The sequence below is a fragment of the Pantherophis guttatus genome, chromosome 12 (assembly GCF_059756535.1).
Source record: "Pantherophis guttatus breed Tessera chromosome 12, ASM5975653v1, whole genome shotgun sequence".
Taxonomy (NCBI): Eukaryota; Metazoa; Chordata; class Lepidosauria; order Squamata; family Colubridae; genus Pantherophis; species Pantherophis guttatus.
In genome coordinates this window covers 7,190,721-7,212,232 of record NC_142074.1, presented here as the reverse complement: position 1 = coordinate 7,212,232, position 21,512 = coordinate 7,190,721, and the positions used below count along the sequence as shown (strand labels likewise).

The 21,512-nt window shown below is 41.7% G+C and overlaps 1 protein-coding gene and 1 long non-coding RNA gene across 5 annotated transcripts in view; both read right to left on the bottom strand.

The window, feature by feature from the left end:
• The window catches only part of AMMECR1 (AMMECR nuclear protein 1), a 91,385-nt gene extending 70,595 nt beyond the window's left edge, over nucleotides 1-20,790 (bottom strand). For 2 of the 4 annotated variants that reach the window (XM_034435050.3, XM_087877535.1), the window contains exon 1: nucleotides 20,299-20,759. In XM_034435050.3, coding sequence (XP_034290941.2) covers nucleotides 20,299-20,744 — 446 coding nt within the window. In that variant the 5' untranslated portion in view covers nucleotides 20,745-20,759. Of the gene's footprint in view, nucleotides 1-20,298 lie in introns of all 4 variants that reach the window. The other 2 variants (XR_015729682.1, XM_087877534.1) reach the window with 2 other exon arrangements.
• Nucleotides 6,762-19,997, bottom strand: LOC148112215 (uncharacterized). Its single transcript, XR_015729684.1, has 2 exons — nucleotides 13,655-19,997; nucleotides 6,762-13,446 (listed from the first exon to the last, which is right to left on the bottom strand). It is a non-coding gene; the product is annotated as an uncharacterized LOC148112215 (long non-coding RNA).
• Nucleotides 20,791-21,512: the final 722 nt, after the last annotated feature.

Here is a 21,512-nt window from a genome sequence, read left to right as displayed (position 1 = left end):
GTAGTTATAATCTGAGGACAGGGCTTAATTTTGAGTGGTCATCAAGCAACTGATCAAAGTCAAATATTAGCTGTAGAAATTTGACAATTACAGTTTCTATGATATTCCTTGGGAAAGTAGCTTGCAACTAGTCCAATCAGTTTCCAACAGTTTTCCTGAATAGCCACACTGTAAATATAAAAGATGTTAAGATTTTGTTTTAGGAAAGGCACTCAAACTTGGTTTCTGAAGAAAACCATGAGAGTAGAACTACTATGAGTAATGAATCCCTTGTGGAGTTTTGTTTGACGTTTGATTATCCTTTGTGGGCCAAAAGGTTACAATCGTGACTTCAAATGGTTGGTTTTTAGTCAAAAAAGTCAAAAATGTCAACTTGAATTGTTTGGTCTCCTTTTGGAATGAAGCAGCACAGAAGGAAATCAGATGATGGGATGGGAAGAAAGGATAGGAAAGGAATGAAGAGAGGAGAGGGAAAGGGAAAGGGAGAGGAGAGGGAGAGAGAGAGAGAGAGGAGAGAGAGAGGGGAAAAAGAAGAGGGAGAGAAGGAAAGGGAGGGAGGGAAAGGGAGAGAGTGGGGAAAAAGAAGAGGGAGAAGGGGAAAGGAAAAGAAGAGGGGAAAAGAGAGGGAGAGGTGGAAAGGAGAGGGAAAGGGGGAGAGGGAGGGAAAGGGAGAGGGGGAAAAGGAGAGGGTGAGGGGAGAGAGAGAGAAAGGGAGAGGGAGAGAGCGGGGGAGAAGAGGGAAATGCTAACTAGCTAGCTTGGACATAGAACTGCCTTAAAAATATAGCAGTTGGGACACAAAGAAGAAAGGAAATAAAGCAGGTAATTAATGGTTGCTATGAAGAAATCCATCAGCACAATTCAGCATAAATCATCCAAAACAGCACTGCCAGAGACAGACAGAGATAAAAAGCTGTCTTAGGCTCCAGTCGGATGTCTCAGTCACAAAATTATCCTCTCTCACCCAAGGCTGCCTGAACCCTTAGGCATTAGCGCTTTCATGAAGGCAGCTCTGGGAAAATCTCACAAAGAGAGGGGGGGGGGGAGTGTTAATTCTTAATTGCTGCTTAGAAAGGTATGACCACTAATGCTGCTTTCCAATTTAATCTCTGCTTAAGTCTTGAAGCAAGATTTGCATCTGCTGCTGTTCCTGTTTGGGTGTAATCCAGTCTGGAGATAATCAAATAAATGGAGGTTCAGTAATTAAAAATTGCAGCAGTGACATGCAATGGGTGGAGTGTGCTTGCAGTCAACAATTGAATGGAGGGAGAAATGGCTTTATTTATTCATTTAGCTAGTTATTTAGTTAACTGGCCCTATCTTCTCATTCATAAAACAAACGGAACAGACCTAGTATAACAGAACAGTTTAATTTTAAAAAGTATAAAGCAAATGCCATTTGAATAAAGGCTTCAGAAGAAGCAGCCAATCATGGAAGACAAAGAACGGAGAATTATGATGGATATATTTATTTATAAATGTATATTTATAAATGTAAAGAAGAACAGAAAGCACTTCTTTATTGCTTTTTCCCTTTCTTTTCTACCAGTATTTCTTTTTTGCTTTCTTGTGACTCTTCCATATTCCTCTTCTTTTCAATCCAAAATCTGTGTGTTTGTTCTGTTAAAAGCTTCTAATAAAAATTATTTTAAAAACAAAAGAGAAAGAAGAACAGGAAACTTCCTGTTAATAGGTCCTAAGTTCCCGAAACACAAGGCCATCAGAGAGTAATAGACGGGGAGAGAGAGACAAAGAGAGAGAGCAAAATCACTTGATTTTTCACAGCCCAGCTTGTTACATCTGGTTTCGGGGTAACCAACCAAGACATGCTTCTGTGATTAAATCTCAGGGTTCCAGGAGTGAGCATGGTGGATTGATGAAATCTGATTACTTAGAACTAGGTTTACCAGATTGAATTAGCTCACACAAGAGAGGCTGATATCCTGTTCCCCATGCTAAGTAGCTTCTCTCAGCATCTTTTATGGAACTGTCAAGGTTCAAAGTCACTGCAGCATTGAAACATAATTCTAATCATACCCTCCTCAAAATAACAATAAAAATCTATGGTTGGTGACATTTAGAACAGCGGTGCCATCCATCAGACTACTCTTTGCAATCTCTTCCACCAACTGCCCACTTGGGTAGCCAAGAGGTCTTCTCAAAATCTGCCAGGAAGATTTCAAGTAATCTTTCCTCCACCACAAGCCAAAATCAACATCAGATTACTCCACCTAATTTGCATAATGTTCCTCTGCCATGGGATTCTTCACATTATTTTCCAAGTGTTCTGCTTTGAATCTGGTTGGTGAATAGCCATGAATTTAGAGCCTAGGTAGCAACTCATTTCAATTATTCCAAGAAATTTTTTTTAAGAGCTGGCATTGTTTGTTCAGTAACTTTCTGATCCTCCCTCCTCTTGGTTCTCATTGCCAAAATCCATTCATTGATGATCCTCACAGGAGGAACCTCCTGCTGAGCACCACACTACTATCTCTTTTATATACAGCATTCAAGAGACAGCTAAAGATGCTACTTTTTAAAGCATTACCAATTTCATGTGCAAATGGTGAAAAGCAAATCAGGGCAATTCTGCAAATCGTCTTAATGTTTACAAGAAAAATATGTGGGGGAAACAGAATTGCATTACTTCTTCCCTCGAGCATTTTAAATATTCAGTTATAAGGAATATTTCTCAACTTGCAAAAAGGAGGAGAAAACGTCACCTACTGAAGCAAGACACTTTTTTTTTTACCCTATATTTTCTCAATCTCTCTGCAATTCTATAAAAACTGGTAGGAATTATATTCTAACATGTCTAAGTGGCCCTCAGTTTGAGAAGACTGATCCGACAGCAAGGGTCCCCACTACAGGTCCGTGGCCTATTCAGAATCAGGCCATGGGAAGGGCAGGCTGGTGCACACGTGCAGCGCCATTCGTGTAAGCAACACCCCAAAAGTTTCTCTCTTGTGTGAGCGGAGCTGTGCATGTGCGCACCAGCTGCCACTTGCATGGTCCAGCTCCCCCCAGCTGGACCGCCAAGTCGCAAAGGTTGGGGACCACAGATCTACAATATTAGATTGATTATGTGCCATCAAGTCATTTTAACTCCTAGTGACCACACAGATTTTCTTCATTTATGGTATTAGTTATTATTATTGCGGCTGTTGTGGTTTTTTCCCATATCATGAGCCAGTTTTGAAATCCTTGTAGATAGAAAATCTAGTAGTTAAACTGTTGAATTAGGACTGGGAAAATTCAGGTTTAAATCCATCTTTAACCACTGAAACTCATCATGTGCCAGTCACTCAGTGTCAACCTAACCTTTCTTATAAATTTGCTGGGGTTAAAAATGGAGATTGATCAACAGGTAAGCCACTTTGACCAACTGGAGGAAAGGTGGGGAGTAAGAAAATCTAGCAAATCATATACTTTGGCCATTCCCTATATATCCCTGTAAATGATGTAGGTCACCACATTTGGTCACTGCAACATAAAAAAGATGTTGAGATTCTGGAAAGAGTGCAGAGAAGAGTGACAAAGATGATTAGGAGATTGGAGACTAAAATATACAAAGAATGATTGCAGGAATTGTGTATGTCTAGTCTAGTGAAAAGAAAGACTAGGGGACACGTGATAGCAGTGTTCCAATATTTGAGGGGCTGCCATAAAGAAGAGGGGGTCAACCTATCAACCTATTTTCCAAAGCACCAGTAGACAAGGCAAGAAACAATGGATGGAAATTAAACAAGGAGAGAAGCAACCTGGAATTAAGGAAAAATGTCCTAATAGTGAGAACAATTAACCATGGAATGGCTTGCTTTGTGGGTGTTCCATCACTGGAGGCTTTTAAGAGACTTGACACCATTTGTCTGAAATGATATAAGGTGTACTGCTCAAGCAGGGGCTGGACTAGAAGGCCTGAAAGTCACTTCCAATGCTATTATTTTATGTTCTATGGTGCATCAAGGAGCAGAAAATAGATATTTAGAATACTTGCTGTTCTAACTCTAAACTCAAATGACCGTAATGTTAAAACTGGCAAGTTACAGCACAAAATCCTTTTCTGAACCAGAATTAGAAATTACTAATTCAAATGGATTTCTAGTTCTGCTTCGACGGGAAATCCTGCTAATTCTTTTAGCAGGTTCTGACATAGTGACAAAGTCCTAATTATGCTCCATAGAAAATGGAGACTGCACAGAAGCCAAGTCTTCTTCCACTGATGGGACACAATCCCCACAAAAACTCAGCCAACAGGATGGGTTATTATGGGAACTGTAAGCCAGCAATCCAGAAAAGCCTTGGGTGGAGAAGGCTGCCCAACCCTATGACTAATTTTCATACCATGAACTGAATTAAAGAGCTTTGCACAATTTGCTGGTTGTATGAGACTTATTTTTGCCCAGCACTCAACAGTAGAAAAATTAAACATGCCAATGATTTCTCTCTTTATCGTGATTAGCTTATTTTATCAGAACTGCTTTGCTTATTTTATCAGAACTGCTTTGAACGCTGGCGTCCAAATACCAGAGAACAAAGAAGTCCAAAGCACTGAATGTTTGTCAACCCAACCCAAGCAATTTCAGTGTTTGTAGAAATAATTTGTGTTGAGACAAAAACCTCAACTGAAGAAAGAAAACAATAACATGAGCAGGCAAATGCACAAGCTAATCATTAGCGTAAAATAATCTTCTCACAAAATAACTTGAGATAACTATCAAAGCTGTTTTGAAACAAGCAGTAGAAAATATCATTTGGGGTGCCTTCACCAAATGGCCTCACCATTATTTTAGGGAAGAATCTCTCACTGTGAGTTCAGAGAACACCTAAAAGGAAGATGCTACAAAGGATAAAGCATAACCGCACTGCAGACTTTCAAAGCATCCCTTTCTCATCTTCATTTTACACTCATCTCTACCAAAACCCCATTTCCCCCCCAAATACCTTTGCATCAGATATCAATATTCCACTCACAATAATTCCGCTGTTATATGTCTCAATTTCATAACGAAATTAATCTCTACAATTTGTGCCTCCAAACCTTTTCCAAGTAGCGTGACTTCTTTAATAATCATTTTACCTGGATGCATTTTGATACAACTCGGTGTTATCATTTAAATTCTTTTTTGTCAAATGACAAAAATAAATTATGAAAAGCCCTTAGTTTCATACTTTCTAATAAACTATCTGTTGTACTTTTTTAGATGCATCTTTTTATGTGTGCTCTCTTTTTAAAGCATTTGTACTCTCCTTTTCCAGTTTTACAAAATCAAGTAAATCCCTCCAAAACCTCTCAATTAGGAAAACCATTACAAAAATGTAACACTGATAGGCTTCCAAAATACCAGGCCTGTTACTCCCCTGTCTGTTCTTGGATGCAAATGATCAATTAAGATGGTCCCTATAAAACACCAATTTAAAACCAAAGTAAATGCAATCTAGAGAAGCTTAAGATTTGCAAAGAGGTGAGGGTGGAGGTTCGTTCTCCCAGTTTGTGGGTTGAAGATGGTACCTAGCCTGGTAACAAAACATTCGGAAACCAACCCACAAGCTCGGAGAATGAACCTCCACCCTCATCTTCCACCCAAACTACAGATATTTGCCACTAACACAAAGTTGCAAAGAGATTCATTGTTTTGCTTGACTTTAGCAAATCCATGTTAGCCAAAATCTTCTCATTCACATGCAGGTAAGATTCAATTAAGTTTTTAGTGAAAACTGGAATATCTTTTTTTCCCCCACAAAGAAGAACCTATAAAAGACAACGGTTGTAGCTCAGGGTTGAAATGAGAGACCTTGGTGCTCTCCAAGTTTGGCTGTTTTCCTGCAAAAGACTAACAACTGATGATGCTACCTACTTTGGGTAATGAAACATCTGCAAGAAAACAAGAAGAATCCATCCTTGAGTAAATGCCTATGGAGCTTCTCAGGCATCCAGGTCATGGTTGTCCCAAAGGTGCTTTTTCAAAAGGTAACTGGACTTTGTTTTTCTTTGAAAATGTTTTGCTTCTCACCCAAGAAGCCTTTTCAGTTTTTAGAAGCCTTCAGTTCTAGGAACGGAAAAAGCTTCTTGGATGAGAAGCAAAACATCTTCAAGGAGAAACAAAATGTAGTTGCTTTTTTAAAAAGCACCTTTGGGACTACCCTTGAGTAGTGAAGAATTTACCATCTGCTATTACAAAATCATTTTCTGGAGCAAGCAAAGATTCCCAAAACACATGAGACTTCAGCCTTTCCCAATCTGATCTCCTTCCTGATACACTGGACTTAAACCTCCATATTCCCAGCCATCATGACTGCAATCTTCCCAGGCATCATGACATGCCAGTAATCAAATCAGCACCAGGTTCCAGCCACTCATCTCTTCAGCTCTTTCACCCACAAAGAACTTGGGGGGCGGGGGTGTTCACCCCATGCGGATGAAACATCAAAGAATGCAGGAGACTGAAAAAGAACCTCTAAAAACAGTTTTGCTACAAAATCCTGCTTTGACTTTGATGGTGATGGCCCTTCACTCTATTTTAGGTTAACGAGACTCAGCCCAAGTTTGCCCCAATCTTCTTCAAATATAGAATAACCGTAATCTTAAGGTTTGACTCCCATGAAGTTCCACCAGATCTTTTCTAAAAACCAACATTTATGTACAATGAAAAAAGTATGCATTTTTCGCCAAAGCATGCCAACTAGCAAGAATGTTTGTTGGTTCTCATTGTGTTCCTTTACCATTATTTTATTGTTCTATTCTGTTTACACTGCTTTCATTTTTCTTTCTTTTTATTACTGTAAGCTACGTATTTATTTTTATTTATTAGTTTTATATGCTGCCCTTCTCCGGAGAGTCAGGGCGGCTTACAATGCGTTAAGCAATAGCCTTCATACTTTTGTATATACCTGCTTAGTAGGGCTTTCGGCCCCCTCCAAGCGGTGTTCTTTTTTATACAAAGTCAGCTTATTGCCCCCACAATCCGGGTCCTCATTTTACCTATCTCGGAAGGATGGAAGTCTGAGTCAACCTTGAGTAGCCTCACGGTGAAGACAGGTGGTAAATAAATTTAACAAACAAACAAGGATATGCCAGGAAGAAATCTCTACATGGTTTGTTGAAGGGAGTTCCATGGGGAATATATTCTCTGATTAATCACAAACTAACCTGTGGGTGGAATTAATTTCTGACACATTAATTAAATGCAGAGTCAAAAGTAAAGCTCTTTAGCTGAAGCATTTGACAAAGGACTTCAGTCGACAAAAGTTTGTTCTACCTGGGCAGCCTCCAATATTGTGAACAAACCCTTACTAAGGCAGTGGTCTCCAACATTTCTGGCTAGGCAGACCACCGAAGGGGGGAGGAAAGGATTCTGTGTGGGTGGCAGGCATGCGCACAACTCCATTTGCATAGACGGCGGGTGTATGTGCCCACTGCTCACGCAAGTGGAGCTGCGTGCACGCGCACTCGCCCACTGCTTTCACAAACTGCTTCCAAACAGCCTGGGGGTTGGGAACCTCTAACCTAAGGGTACAAGTTAGAAATGTGGCTTCAAAAATGGTACCCATTTCCCCTAAAAAAAGTCTATACCAAAGAACACTTAACCCAGGATAAGAGATTATTATGTTTGGGAAACAGAAATTGGGGCAGCAGGAGAGAACTGACAAGACCAAGTTAATGAAACATGGCCATGGATCTCAGTATATATTCCTGCTAATTTCTCTGTAACTTCATTCACAAAACAAGATTAATTGCGACTTCTCTATATCATATGCAGGTAGTTCTCGACTTACATCTACAATTGGGAACAGAATTTCCATTGCTAAACAAGTGGTTGTTAACTGCCTCAAGCTCAATTTTAAAACCTTTTTTTTTTGGCCATGCCATTAAGTGAATCATTGCAGTTGTTAAGTGAATCACTTAAGCAAAACCAGCTTTCTGCATTGACGCTGCTTGTCAGAAGTTGGCTGGGAAGGTCACAAATGTTGATCTCATGACCTTGGGATGCTTCAACTGTTACAAACACATGCTGGTTGCCAAGTACCCAAGTTTTGATCATGTGACCATGGGAAGTTGCAACTGTTGTAATGCAAAGACCAGTCATAAATTACGAATCAAGGACTATCTGTAAACCTATTAAACAATTATAACCAAAATACATGAGAAGATAAGAGCTTTGGAGATGATTAGCTTCAATATTTTGTTACACAGTTTCAGTATTTTTTTTTTCCAATGCTTTACAGGCACTGGTTCCTAGCAAGGGTAAGACATGCATGCAGGTCTACTGTACTAAAATACAGCACAGAATGTAATTTTGTAGGGCTGGAGGGCAATAGCAGGAATTTAACCCAGCCCTTTTGTAGAAAGTACGCCTGATGGTATGTCAATGACGATTCAGGGTCATACAGGTCAGGGTGGATAAAAATCAATGATTTTTTAAAAAAAATAAATAAAAAAAAATCAGATTTTTTTTATTTAAATTGAATTTTTTTTTATCGAACTTATTTTAATAAGAAACTTTTGGGGTAAAAATCTATCATAAGATAGTTTTCTATTTAAGATACATAAATAATTTAGTTTATTTAGCATGAAATGGAGCTTAGTTATGTAGCATGAGGCTGTATATTCTGCAACACTGGGAATATCGGTGAGTCAACAGTGGGTCAAAGGAGTAGCAGAGATGACAGTTGCACTTTAGAAATTATGATTTAAATCGAGTTGATTTAAATCAAGCCTTTTTACTAGTGATTTAAATCACAATTTAAATCAACTCAATTTAGATCAAATACACCCTGATACAGGTAGAATCCAGGTGGTTGTTCAAATTTTAGGAGTTGGCACATTCCAGTGACTTTCTGCCTACTCAGATTCCCCTAACCATCTTGTTCAGACTGAAGCAGCTGCTTGGATGGGCAGCGAAACATATGAAACCAACAAGAAAATAAGCCCCGTTGCCATGACTCACCTTTCAGGCATACACCTGATGATGTTTCTCTGGGCAAGAGCCGGTGCTTCTCCAAAGGTGCCAAAGCAAAGTGACTCCCAAGGGTACAACAGGAGGAGAAACTCGCAACCTGTGTGACTAGCACTTTCTTTTGCGATCGGAATGAATTTAATGAACCAAAAGACCTCCCCCCACAAAACCCTTCCAAGTGTCCTAGTAGAAAAACCAATTCCACAGGAAAAGACACGTTGAAGGCAGAAAGTCTCAAAGGCCGGCATCTGCCGGTAAGAAGATTATCTGGGTAGGCTGAAAGTGACCTTTGCATAAAACCTCAGAAAGCTATGGTCAGGGTGACAATATTGGACTAATATGTTCACAGGCAAATTGTTCGTAGTTTTGCATCACCAAGTATGTACTGCAAATTAAAGTATCTGCAAAGCAACAGGGCAAGGCAGGGCAAGCTTCAATAGCATTCAAGCGATTTAAGATTTTATTAGAACTGAAGGTACAAATTCATTCTAAGTTAAGACAACCCGACCTTTTCACGTTTTTTTCTTATACAATATTGAAAATTATCTTACCACACTTACAAGACAGTTTGTCTTGCAGGCAAGAATGTAGGTCTGGAGAATTTAAGGCAAGGAACACAATAAGCTTTAGAATAACTGAAGGAAGCTTTCCCATTTAGAAGTTTCCTTTGAATCCAGCCTTTATTCCAATTTCAGCTCTTTTTGTGTTCATCCAATTACAATTATCCTACTGGTAAATTAGATTATATTGAGAATTCAAGACACTGCAGATATGTGTTTTGGGGTGGCTGGTTAAAAAACTGTTTAGTATTCCTGAACTCATGCATTTCTAAAAGGAAGGAAGGAAGGAAGGAAGGAAGGAAGGAAGGAAGGAAGGAAGGAAGGAAGGAAGGAAGGAATACAGATATAAACTTATACAGTATTTCCTTAATACAATGAAATGAAATCTAAAATTTTCTGCTTCAGCTATGATATTTCCAAGCCTTTTCCAAATGTTATCCAAACCTAACATGGATACAGACTGGGTGGTAAAGTCCCCAATGACTCAGGTCATCCTTTATTTGCCTCTTCCAAGACAATGAGCACCAGCTTATCAGAACTAGCTAGGTTAGATATTCTCTTCTCCAAATTTATTTAAGCCAATCCTACAACCTTGACGGAGATACAACTGGGTTCTACCCAAAAGAAGTTGCTATAAAACGGTGGAAAAATTGCGGTGAAGGCCTTTACTAGCCTCCCTCCCCACCAATCAGGAATTTTGAGATTTGTGTTGTCTCTGTGTTGATTATTTACGAGCTCTGAATTCAAGAATAAGGCAAATGCAAGTGTTTTACAGTGTTTACTGGTTGCTTCAAAGGAACAAAAACTCAATGCCAAATTCCTTATCCAGACTTAAAGCAGAAATAGATGGAAACTAAACAAGGAGAGAAGCAACCTAGAACTAAGGAGAAATTTTCTAGCAGTGAGAAAAAATAACCAGTGGAACAGCTTGCCTCCAGAAGTTGTGGGTGCTCCAACACAACGCTTTTAAGAATAAACCAGGCAGCCATTGTACATGGTATAGGGCAGTGGTGGCAAACCTTTTACTCACAGAGTGCTGAACAGGTACACGCTTCATGAGCTTTGTGTGCTATCTGCGCTAACATGCAGCTCCTCCCCCATGTGCTGTGCACAACCACACCATCTGCGCATGTGCACAGCTTTTGCACAGCTCCCATGAGCTGGGCGCGCAATTACGCCATCTGTGCATGTGCAGGTTTCACACAACGCCCCGCATGCTGCGCGTGTAATCACTCCATCTGCGCATGTGAGTGGTTTTCATGCGTGCAATGGACACACACTTGCACTGCACGCAAGTATTCTCATGCGCAAATATGCACATACGGGAGCGCTGAAGACCAGCTGGGTCCCCTGATTTGCACACATGCGCACCGGAGTCCCGAACACCAGCTGGGACGTGCACACATGCGCAACTGCAGGTAAGTTGGGCAACAGCTCGTGTGCCTGGAAAGATGGCTCTGCGTGCCACCTCGGGCATGTGTGCCATGGGTTCACCATCATGGGTATAGGGTTTCCTGCTTAAGAAGGGTTGGACTAGACCTCCAAGGTCTCTTCCAATTCTGTTATTCTACGTTCTAAACATTAACGGCGTCCTCAGCTTTTTGCTGTGCTTCAGAAGCAAAAGACCTGGTGGAAGACGAAACCGCCATTAGCAAGAGTCAATAGGGTGTTCCCGATAAAACCAAATCTTTACAGGCTGTCAAGAAACACAGAGCAGCTGAGTTAGCCTAAATGTTAATTAAATGTACAGAAGAGGGGACACATAGAAGTGGAGTGGTATTTAGGCAACAAACAGATTGCAGCGAACCCTTTAATCATTTCCTTACACTATTTTGCATCTGGTGTCATATACATCAGCAAAGGACAAAGAACAGAAAGTTACCCCCATCCAGGGTGGATTTGATTTAAATCAAACTGATTTAAATCACGATTTAAATCACTAGTCAGTAAGGCTTGATTTAAACCATAGTTTTCTACATAAAGACTAATTCTTGCTGGTATAACTTTAATATGCAAGTAGATGAAGATTTTTAGAATAACAACTTTTCATATTTGTTTTTTTATCCCCAGTTTAATAGGTTAATCATTCATATTTGGACAACTTTTCTGTTGTTCTTAGGAAGGAGAAAAATAATCATTACCTTAATAACAACAATTTAAATAGATTTATTCAACTGAAACAATAACATTACAGCATATGTTATTTGCTTAAACAAACATCCATGTTTGTTAACTAATTTGGCTAAACAAAATATATATATTTTAAGAAACTTAGACTGTCAGCCCAGCCTACACATGAAAAACTTAAATACTGTCCTCTGTAGCTCACTCGTCATCTTCATCTTCTTCTTTGTTCATCATCTGGAAAAGAAAAACAAGCTTTCCTGCTTTATCGGATCCCAAACGATTTCTCAATTTAGAATGAATGAGCCCAAAGGAAGAGAATATTCTTTCAACGCCTGCAGCAGCAGCTACTGCTGTTAAAAGTGAAATCATTACTTGAACAGTCTCTAAATCCAAGTGCTTAAGTGACTTCCACCAGTTCACTGGTGTGACTTTCTCTAAAATATCTTCAGCAAACATATATTTCTTGAATGGTTCCCCCTTAGCTTTGAAGTTTATTATAGTTGGCATTACAGATGGATGATTGCTGGATACCCATGTCATAGCTAACTCCTCTTCCTCAGCACTTAAGTTTTGACCCTGATACTGGATATTGACAATATTTGCCAAAAAAATGAGCTGGAGACAGTACTTGTCCCATTCGTTTTTTTAATGCTTGTAATTTAATTCTGTCCATGTGTAGTTCTGTTTTTAAGTGTTCACTCAGTTCCTTCCAAATTTCAACAGCATAAGCAACAAAACAGCTATTTTTCTGTATTTTGTTTAAAGCTTCAGAGATGGGTTTCAGGATGCTCAGCATATGTTCAGCATTTCTCTTAAGCCCAATGTTGAGGATTTTGGCCGTGACAGTGCCATCTATTTTATCTCGATTTTCTTCACAAACTGTCATCAGAATAGGCCAGTTCTTGATATACTGCTCAAAACAGTCCACCACAGAGTTCCATCTAACATCTTGTGGGAGCGTTAGCTTGGTTCCACCCATCCTTTTCAGAGCTGCTGCAGCAAAATGATTGTTACGGAAGTATTTAGCAATTTCAACAACATTAGTCTTTATTTCTGGAACACTTAAGTCTTTGGCTAAGAGGTGCAGCAAATGAGCACTGCAACCATATGTTATTAGCTTTGTATTCCCTTCCTGCTCTTCGAAATTTCTTCTCATCTTGCATACATTTGCAGCACTGTCTGTGACCCAACTGCATACTAGACATTTGAATTTTTGTTCACATGTTATTATAGTTTTTACTACCACTTCTTGTAAGTATTCTGCTGTGTGTGCATTTCCTGACATATCAATTGTTTGTGCAAGGAAGACTTTCCCTTCTTCTGCTGTTATACAAGCACATACAATAGGACATTACTCCACCCATCAATACTTAGGTTAACAATTCTACCCTCCAGAGCTGTTGCACATTGCTCCATTTCTCTGTCATACACTTTATCCAGCAGTTTCCCTGCAACATCTGCTCTGCTGGGTGGACTGTATCCTGGTCTCAGTGACTGAACCATATTAATGAAATGTGGGTTCTCAGTCAGACGGAAAGAAGAGTTTGTTGCATAAACAAACTGGGCAATTTTTTCACCAATTAACTCTTTTTTTAATCTGCTAGTTTTTATCACAAACTTATCTATGGTGGTTCCAGGAGGGAAGGGTTTTTTCTTTCTTTTAGGTGATAGTGATATGTGGCTGTGGGTGTCTGATGATGATGATGCTAATGAAGCACTATCCTGGATGGATAACTCTGAAACTGTAGAACAGGAGGATGGTGATCTTGAAGGTGGATAGTTTCCAGAATCCATGAATTCCCCTAAACAAAAAAATCAATGCTGTTATTTTATTGTTTATACAATTTCTGCTTATTGTACACAGCACTGCCCCAAAAGGAATATTTGCTTTTCTTCATAACTGTACCAAATGACAGTAACATGCAATAATAATAAGAAATATAATTTTGCTCAAACATGACAGTTCAAGGCAGTCTTTAAAAATATGATTCAATAAAAATGTTTACCAACCTGAACATCCTGCCTGTTCAAATGTGTTTCTTTGGTCATCTTCATCACAGCACTTCTCATGATATTGCCTCATTCGGGCCACCAGGCCTTGCATTTCTTTGTTGCAGTGTTTGCAGTTTGCACGCATGCCTGCCTTACCGATAGGTAAAGGAACTTCATTAAAATATTGCCAAATTGGGTCTCTTTTACGGCCTGCTACCATTATAGGTTTTTTCCTCCAAGGAAAGAATGTGATAAACCTCAGGTCATACACACAAAAAGATCCAAAGACTTGTCTGTCTGTGGCTGTGCAGTATTGTGCTCAGAAAGTTTCACTTTCATTTTGTACTGCTTGTCTGCTTGCCCCTTCCTCCTCACACTTAGTTTCCCTTTCTCCTTGTGCAGATCTATTCCACTCCAAACAATCAGAAAAATATTGTTTCTATTCTAATCACTGAACTTCTTGAAACTTAGCACTGAAGGGGTTGATTCTGTATTCATAGGTTTGTAGAACAATAGGATTAAGGTCTTTTTCTCAACTCTGTTCATGTTATAACATTTTTGCTGTGAAGAAGAGGCATGTGATCTCTGCTGAGTCAAATTCAGTTTTGAGAACTGCAAAAGTAAACCAAGGATCTGTGATAATATCTTGTAGGCAGAGAAACTGCCCAATAATCTTACAAAAACCTCTGGAAGAGCATGACATTGTGAATGGATTAATGGAATTTATTTACCAAAAAAAGTTAAACATATACAGCCTTATTCTACATAATTAAAAAACTAATCTTTATTTCATGATGGAATAACCTTTGGATGGTAATATATTTTCCTCAAAAAACATTTTATTTAAAAAAATCTGATTTAAATCAAAAAAATCTGATTTAAATCAAAAAAATCTGATTTAAATCAAAAAAAAATTTTTTTTTTAAATTTTTTAAAAAAAATAATTGATTTTTATCCACCCTGCCCTCATCCCTCCTATCCCCAAAATTATATTCACTTTTGGGTATTTCAACAGGCATTGCCTGGTTATTTCAAACCATACCTCTGAACTCATAATAGGCTATTATTTCTTTTGTTTATATCTCACCTTTATTATGTTTATAAACAACTCAAAATGGTGAACATATCTAATGTTCCTTCTTCCTATTTTCTCCACAACAACAACCCTGTGAAGTTAGCTGGGCTGAGAGTGAGTGATCGGCCCAAGCTCATCCGACTCAGCTCTCATGGCTAAGATGGGACTTGAACTCATGGACTCTTACTTTCTAGCCTGGCACCTTAACTATTAGACCAAAAACTGTTTCTCTTATTAGAGACGGTCCTTGACTTACAACAGCTCATTTAGTGACCATTCAAAGTTGCAATGGCACTGAAAAAAAAGTGATTTATGACCATTTTTCACACTTACTACTGTCGCAGCATTCTTGTGGCCATGTGATCAAAATTCAGATGCTTGGCAACCGAGTCATATTTATGACGGTCACAGGGTCCTGCGGTTGTGTGACTTTTGTGACTTTCTGACAAGCAAAGTCAATGGGGAAGCCAAATTCACTTAACAACCATGTTACCAACTCAAAAACTGCAGTGATTCACCTAACAACTGTGGCAAGAAAGGTCGCAAAATGCGACAAAGTTCACTTAACAAATGTTTCGGTTAGCAACAGAAATGTTGGGCTCAACAGTGGTTGTTCAGTCGAGGACTACTGTATTAGGTTTTTCCTTGCAACTCTGGCCAGGATGCCTATGGAATTGCAGCCGCCTATCCTGAAATGTGCTTGGAGAGGAGGAATCCCTAAGAGAAGATTTGACGAAGGAGGACGGCCGTATAAAGGCTGTAGCCATGCAGCAGATGAGCACTGATGGGTTCTGTCCATTCTTCTAAAAGACGCAGTCACTCCCTGGCGAATGGTCATCTTTTTCAACCACAGAGGCAGCCTAAAGAATTGGGTCTCTGATGAAAGAATTAACTCATAGAACCGCAGAATAAATGCAAAGAATTCAGGGTGGATCTACCAGCTGTATCTTCTAAGTGACACAGCCACAAGACGTGGGCCCACAACTTCATTCCTTAGCAGGAGAGACCCTCCCAACCAGCTGCTATTCTCCAAAAAGGAGTATGTGCCATCTCCACATCCTAATGCTCAGTTTTTCAAAGCTACTGAATATCCTTCCTTTTTTCATTTTCTTTTGCCTTCAATATTTTAAAAAAATGTTTTATACAACAGCAAGCTTGAAGATCCCTTCCTACCAATGATGGAATCTCCCTTATCTTCTCCAGCACCTTTTGTTCCAACTGCTGTGCCTTCCATTTTGAGTTCACTGTTACAGGAAACAAATCTAATGTGCTCAGCCTGGCACATGAGGGAGCATCAGCAATGAGGTCAATAAACTGGATTAGGAATAGGATAAGGCAACTAATGCACAGGAAAAAAATGCTGAATATTAAAATAGGGTTCCCATGTGTGGGAGAAGTGATAAAAGAAAGGTGCTGCATAAGAATTGCTGCAATATGGCAGCCAAAATTTTGTAGGCTATACAAAGATCAAAAGCACGCACATTAGAGTAATTAAGAATAACTGTCTTCCCCCAAATTGAATGTCTATGCATAATTTACTTTTATCTTTTTTGTGCAAATTTAAAAGCTAGGTAAGATGCAATCCTGTCGTCCCTTTTCTCTTCTGTTATAAGGCAACTGTCCAGAGGTTGATTAATATATTTATATTATATGGATTGTATCCGTAACCTAAATGCCGGTGGAAACCACATATCTTCATAAGAGATGTATGGAAGCAGAATCTAGTAATCGTTAGAGCCATGCTACGCTTGGTGTTTCATTTCAAAAGGTGTTTTGGAAAACACAAAACAGCCAGCATTGGATCTGTGTACAACTCTTTAAAGCGGCTATATCTTTTCTCATAGCTTGATGATACATTCATGCCTCCGAGGATTCTGAAACAACTTTTGGAACGGAATAAAAAAACTGCACACCCCTGGAATCTATGTGCCAGTATACAGAAAATCATGTATCTTTCTGTCAGAACCAAGGAACACAGCAAATATAGAAATCACTGGTACACTGGTAGATATCCTTTTAGCTTTGTAAAACTGCACCTTTAAATATTCACAGATGCATATACCCGTATTTGCTCATTAGAAATAAATTGTCAGTGTATATAACTATGTAAAAGGAAATTGTATAATGAGAAATTACTTTCATGGCATTAATAATAAGCCAAGCTCTTTTTAAAAATCAGGACTTAAATCTCACAATTTTATAGTTACGCAACGAATTGTCCACAAGCCAAGAGAAGAATATTTAAACCAATATTAAACCAATAAAACCAATAAAAGTTAAGGTAGAGATAGGCAAAAAAGTTGTAATCCAATAAATCAGCAATTTTCAGGAAATCTTTACACCAATGTTTGGGTGTCTGCCATTCCTTACCAGACTTTTTTTTTTTAATGGCCAATTTATAGTGTCCCCCAAGGGAATTCAGTTACAAATTTTGAGCATTTTAGATGGTCTTGACTGGCTCAGAGACAGGTTTTGTAACCAGAAAGAACTGTCCAATCACTTTGCTTTACCACACAGCTTCTTTACAAGACAGCATCTGCAAGCAAAATAATATAAAAAAGACTTCTGACTGACAAAAGATATCAAGAAATTGAGGAAGAATGAGAGGAAGCATTCTCCCATTTTTAAATTAGAGCATCTATTCTGATAATTTAGTTTTCAAGAAGTGGTTGTTTGTCACATGCCATATTCATATGGGTGGATCTACTCTAGTCTAGAGAAGGCATACCACCTTTTCTAGCTGTGAAACTGCATTTTCTTGAAATGCTTAGTCTTGATGTCAAGATCTTTCACTCACGACCAAAGTAGCCTCTGTGACATAGAACACCTAGATATAAAGTTAGATGTTAAATCATCTCTTAATATGGACTGGCTATTAGGATTGTACTTCACCCATGTCTTTGACTAATTCTTGTTCCTCCTCTAAGTGTTCATTTACGTTTAGGGGATGCGTAGCTGAGTGGCCGAAGGAAGAACTGTGTTCACCGCTGCAATGCATGAAGATCACTCTTTAGGTTAGGAATATATGGGAATGTGAGATATCACTTTCCCACTGGCAATACCTCCATTTCTAGGAGACTAAGTTGAACCCACATTTCCAGGGGCCAAAAAGACAACACAACACCATGTCTATGTTGTAGTCAAGAAAAGTCCAGAGATAGGAACACAAGGCTACCAGAAGTCAAACTTCACTTGAAGGCAGTTATGTTTTATCCCCATCTCCTATCAGCTTTTGAAATTTAACTTCTGGCCTTTTCCCTTGGGTCTCTAACTTTTAGTTGTGAGCAGATACAGGAAACACCACTTTTCTGTGGTAAGATTTAAGAAATAAATGTTGTTAGGGTTGGCTTGTTCTTGCATTATGCTATTGTATAAACTGCCCTGGAAATGGCAGAGAGTGGACAACATAGAATTTAAAATACAGATTCATGCAGCTACTATAAACAGGAGTAACACCCTTGCAAATAGTAAGGCACTAATGAATCACAGGACAGATAGTCCTCAACTTTACAACCACAATTTTGGTCCATCCTAAATTGGTCTGGTCATAAAGTGAGTCATTACATGGCTGGACTTGATTTTGTGCCAATTTTTACTGCGGCTGTTAAGAAAATCAGTTATTAAGTGAATCCAGCATCCCCAATTAACATTGCTTGTTGGAAACTGGCTGGGAAGGTTGCAAATTGCAACCACATGATCACAGAACATTGCAACTGGTGGCTCAGTTGCCAAATGCCCAAATTATGATCACATGGTCACAGGTCATAAATGCGAGGACAGGTCGTAAAGCACTTTTTCCCAAGGCCATTATAAATTTGAACTATTGTTAAATGGATGGTTAAGTCAAGGACTACTTATATTCTGGAAATCCTAATACAGGGAGTTCTCAATTTATGACTACAACCGAGCCCAAAATTTATATTGCTAAGTGAGACATTTATTAAGTGAGTTTTGCCCCATTTTACAACCTTTCTCGACATTGTTAACTGAATCACAGCAGCTCTTAAATTAGTAACATGGTTGTTAAGTGAATCTGGCTTTCCCATTGATGTTGCTTCTCAGAAAGTCACAAAAGGATATCACATGACCCCGGGATACTACAAATGTCATAAATATGAACCAGTTGCCAAGCATCTGCATTTTGATCATGTGATCGCGGGGATGCTGCAGCGGTCGTAAGTGGAAAAACAGTCATAAATCACTTTTTTCAGTGCCATTGTAACTTTGAACAATCACTAAATGAAGAGTTGTAAGTTGAGGACTACTGTACTAATAAATATTTGCCAAGACAGCAGAGATGTCACAGTGAGGTTTGGGGGGAGGGGGCAGGGGGAGATTAGTAAGTAGGAAAAGGGACACTTTCTTTTTTTCATATCCTTTTTAACTTTGCCACCACAACTACTTTGACACACACATACACACACAGAAGTTATACTGGTTTTAGGTCTCAATTCCTAACCCTGAGATCATGCAGTAAAAAACAAGTTTTGAAACAATCCAGGCAGGGCAAACATTCTCTGAGAAACCCTGCCAGATGGACAACTAGAACCAAGCAACTAATCACATTCCCTAAATTTGGAGAAACCAGCAGGAACATATATAAATACCATATTCTCCAACCTCGTCATTCCTGCTGATCAAGCATGGAAGAGACCCCGGAGAGATCTGACAACTTCGAAGCAAAAGTTACACACAAGGGCTGCCACGAGGCTGTGCAAAAGGGCCAGAGGAAATCTTAAAATGTATGAATGACAGCTAAATGGACCCCCATTCATTCAATGCCAATCTACACAGCCAGCCAGCCAAAGGTGGAGAAAAACGGATGCTAACCATCAAAGTGGGGAAAGGGTTTGGATCTCCTACCAGATATTGCTTGCTATAAAGGCAATAATGGGAAATTACCCTGAAAACCTGGCCTCAACTTCAAAAGCTAAGCAGGGCTGTAGACAGGAGACCACTAAGAAATCCCTAGACTGAGGTTTTTTTTCTTTTCTTTTCTTTAAATCCTATCCCGGAAAATGACCACAGCACAACAAGTAAGGCAGCCATAGGGATCCTCTCAAGTCAAACTCAATGGGCTATTTCCTGGGGGACACCCCTGGCGCAGAAGGGCCACAGGGACTTGTGGGAGCCAGGTTAGAAGTTGCTGGGCTACCAGGAGACTCCCCCAAACAGGACTTGCTGCAGGGAAAGCCAGCTTGCCCCATCAAATGCCTGAGCTGGGAGGGGCCTGCCCCAAAAGAGCAACAGGGAGGGGCAAAGAAACTCAGCCTGGCACGGAGCCAAGAAGGGGGTTTCTGCAGGGGGGGGAAAGGGGGACACCCGGGGGCCACGTGGAAGCCCCCCCGCCCCCACCCAGGAGGGACTGGATCAAGGAGGGTGCCAGCCTCGCTTCTGGGGCAGAAAGGCTGGCGCGGGGGGGGGCTTCTCCTTCTTTCCCCCCCCCCGAGGGGTCTGGGGGGGGCCCTCCCGGCCAGCACGATCGCGGGGGGGGACCCGTCGGCGCGCTTCCCCAACGGGGCGCCCTCGGCCCGGCGGAGTCTGGGGGCGCCGCTGGACGGGCGGAAGGGCGGGGGGGGCTACTTACTAGGGGTCGTTGGTGAAGCGGGGGCTCCGCGGGGGCTGGTAGCCGTAGAGGTGACAGTAGAGCACGTCGAAGCAGAAGCAGCACATCTCGGCCGACACTACCATCTTCCTGCAGCCGCCGGGCCCGGCGCCGGGGGAGCCCAGGAGCGCGGCGGGGCCCGAGAGGCCGGCGCCGGGGGCCCCTCCGCAGCCGGGCGGGCGCGGCGGCGGCGAGAGGGCGCAGCCGGGGGAACCCCCCGCCAGCCCCCCGAGGCCGTTGAGGCGCGGGCCGCCCCCGGCCGCCCCCGCCGGCAGCGCCCCCGGCTCGCCGCAGCGGGAGCCCCCCCCTCCGCCGCCCGGGCCGGCCGAGCCCGACGGAGGGGAGCTGGAGAGCTTCTGCTTCTTCACCCCGCAGCAGCCCGCCGCCATCTTGGAGCCGTCTCCCCCCACGCAGCGCTTCCGACCCATGGCGGGGGGGCCGCGCGGCTGCGCGAGGGCGGGGCGTGCGCCGGCCCCGCCTCCTGCCGGGGAAGCTCCGCCTGCGGGGAGGGAGGGAGGGAGGGACGGCGGGGCCGGCCAGGGAGGCGGGAAGGGAGTTTGGGGGCGGAGGGGAGTAGAAGGGGCGAGGAGGAAGAGGAGGGAGGAGGGGCAATTTGGGGAAGGGGGGGCCCCGGAGGAAAGGGGGCCAGGGAGGAGCCAGGGAAGGAAAGGAGGGAGGGGGATTTGGGGGAGGGGCGCGGGGAAAAGAGGGGATCCCAGCAAAGCGGAGGGGGAGGGGCAGAGAAAGGGGAGGGCGGGAAAGGCGGAAAGGGGAGGAGCGAAGAGGGGGGAGGGGAACAGGGCAAGAGAGAAAGTGAGGGAGAAAGAAAAAAGCCGTTAGTAACTCGCAAGTCAACTCTTCCCCCTCACACACACGTTTCTTTCTCCCCCCTCCCTCCCTCTCTCCCTCGGAGGGCCCGTTCCTGCTCTGGATTGGGGGTCCCTGCTGGAGGCGGGCCTTTTGGGGGTGGGGGTGGGGGCTCTTACTCGGGATCCCGATGTTATTGAGGCGCTCTGGGGGAGGGGGGCCGCTCGGCCCTTTGCAGGGCGCTGGGAGAAGCCGGCTCAGGCCCTTCCTAGGACCCCGTTGGCTTGCGGGCGGGGAGGGGGCAGGGCCGGATTTTCCTATAGGCTAACTAGGCTTCAGCCTAGGGCAGCCATGGCTAACCTTTTTGCTATCGCGTGCCAAGAAGGGGG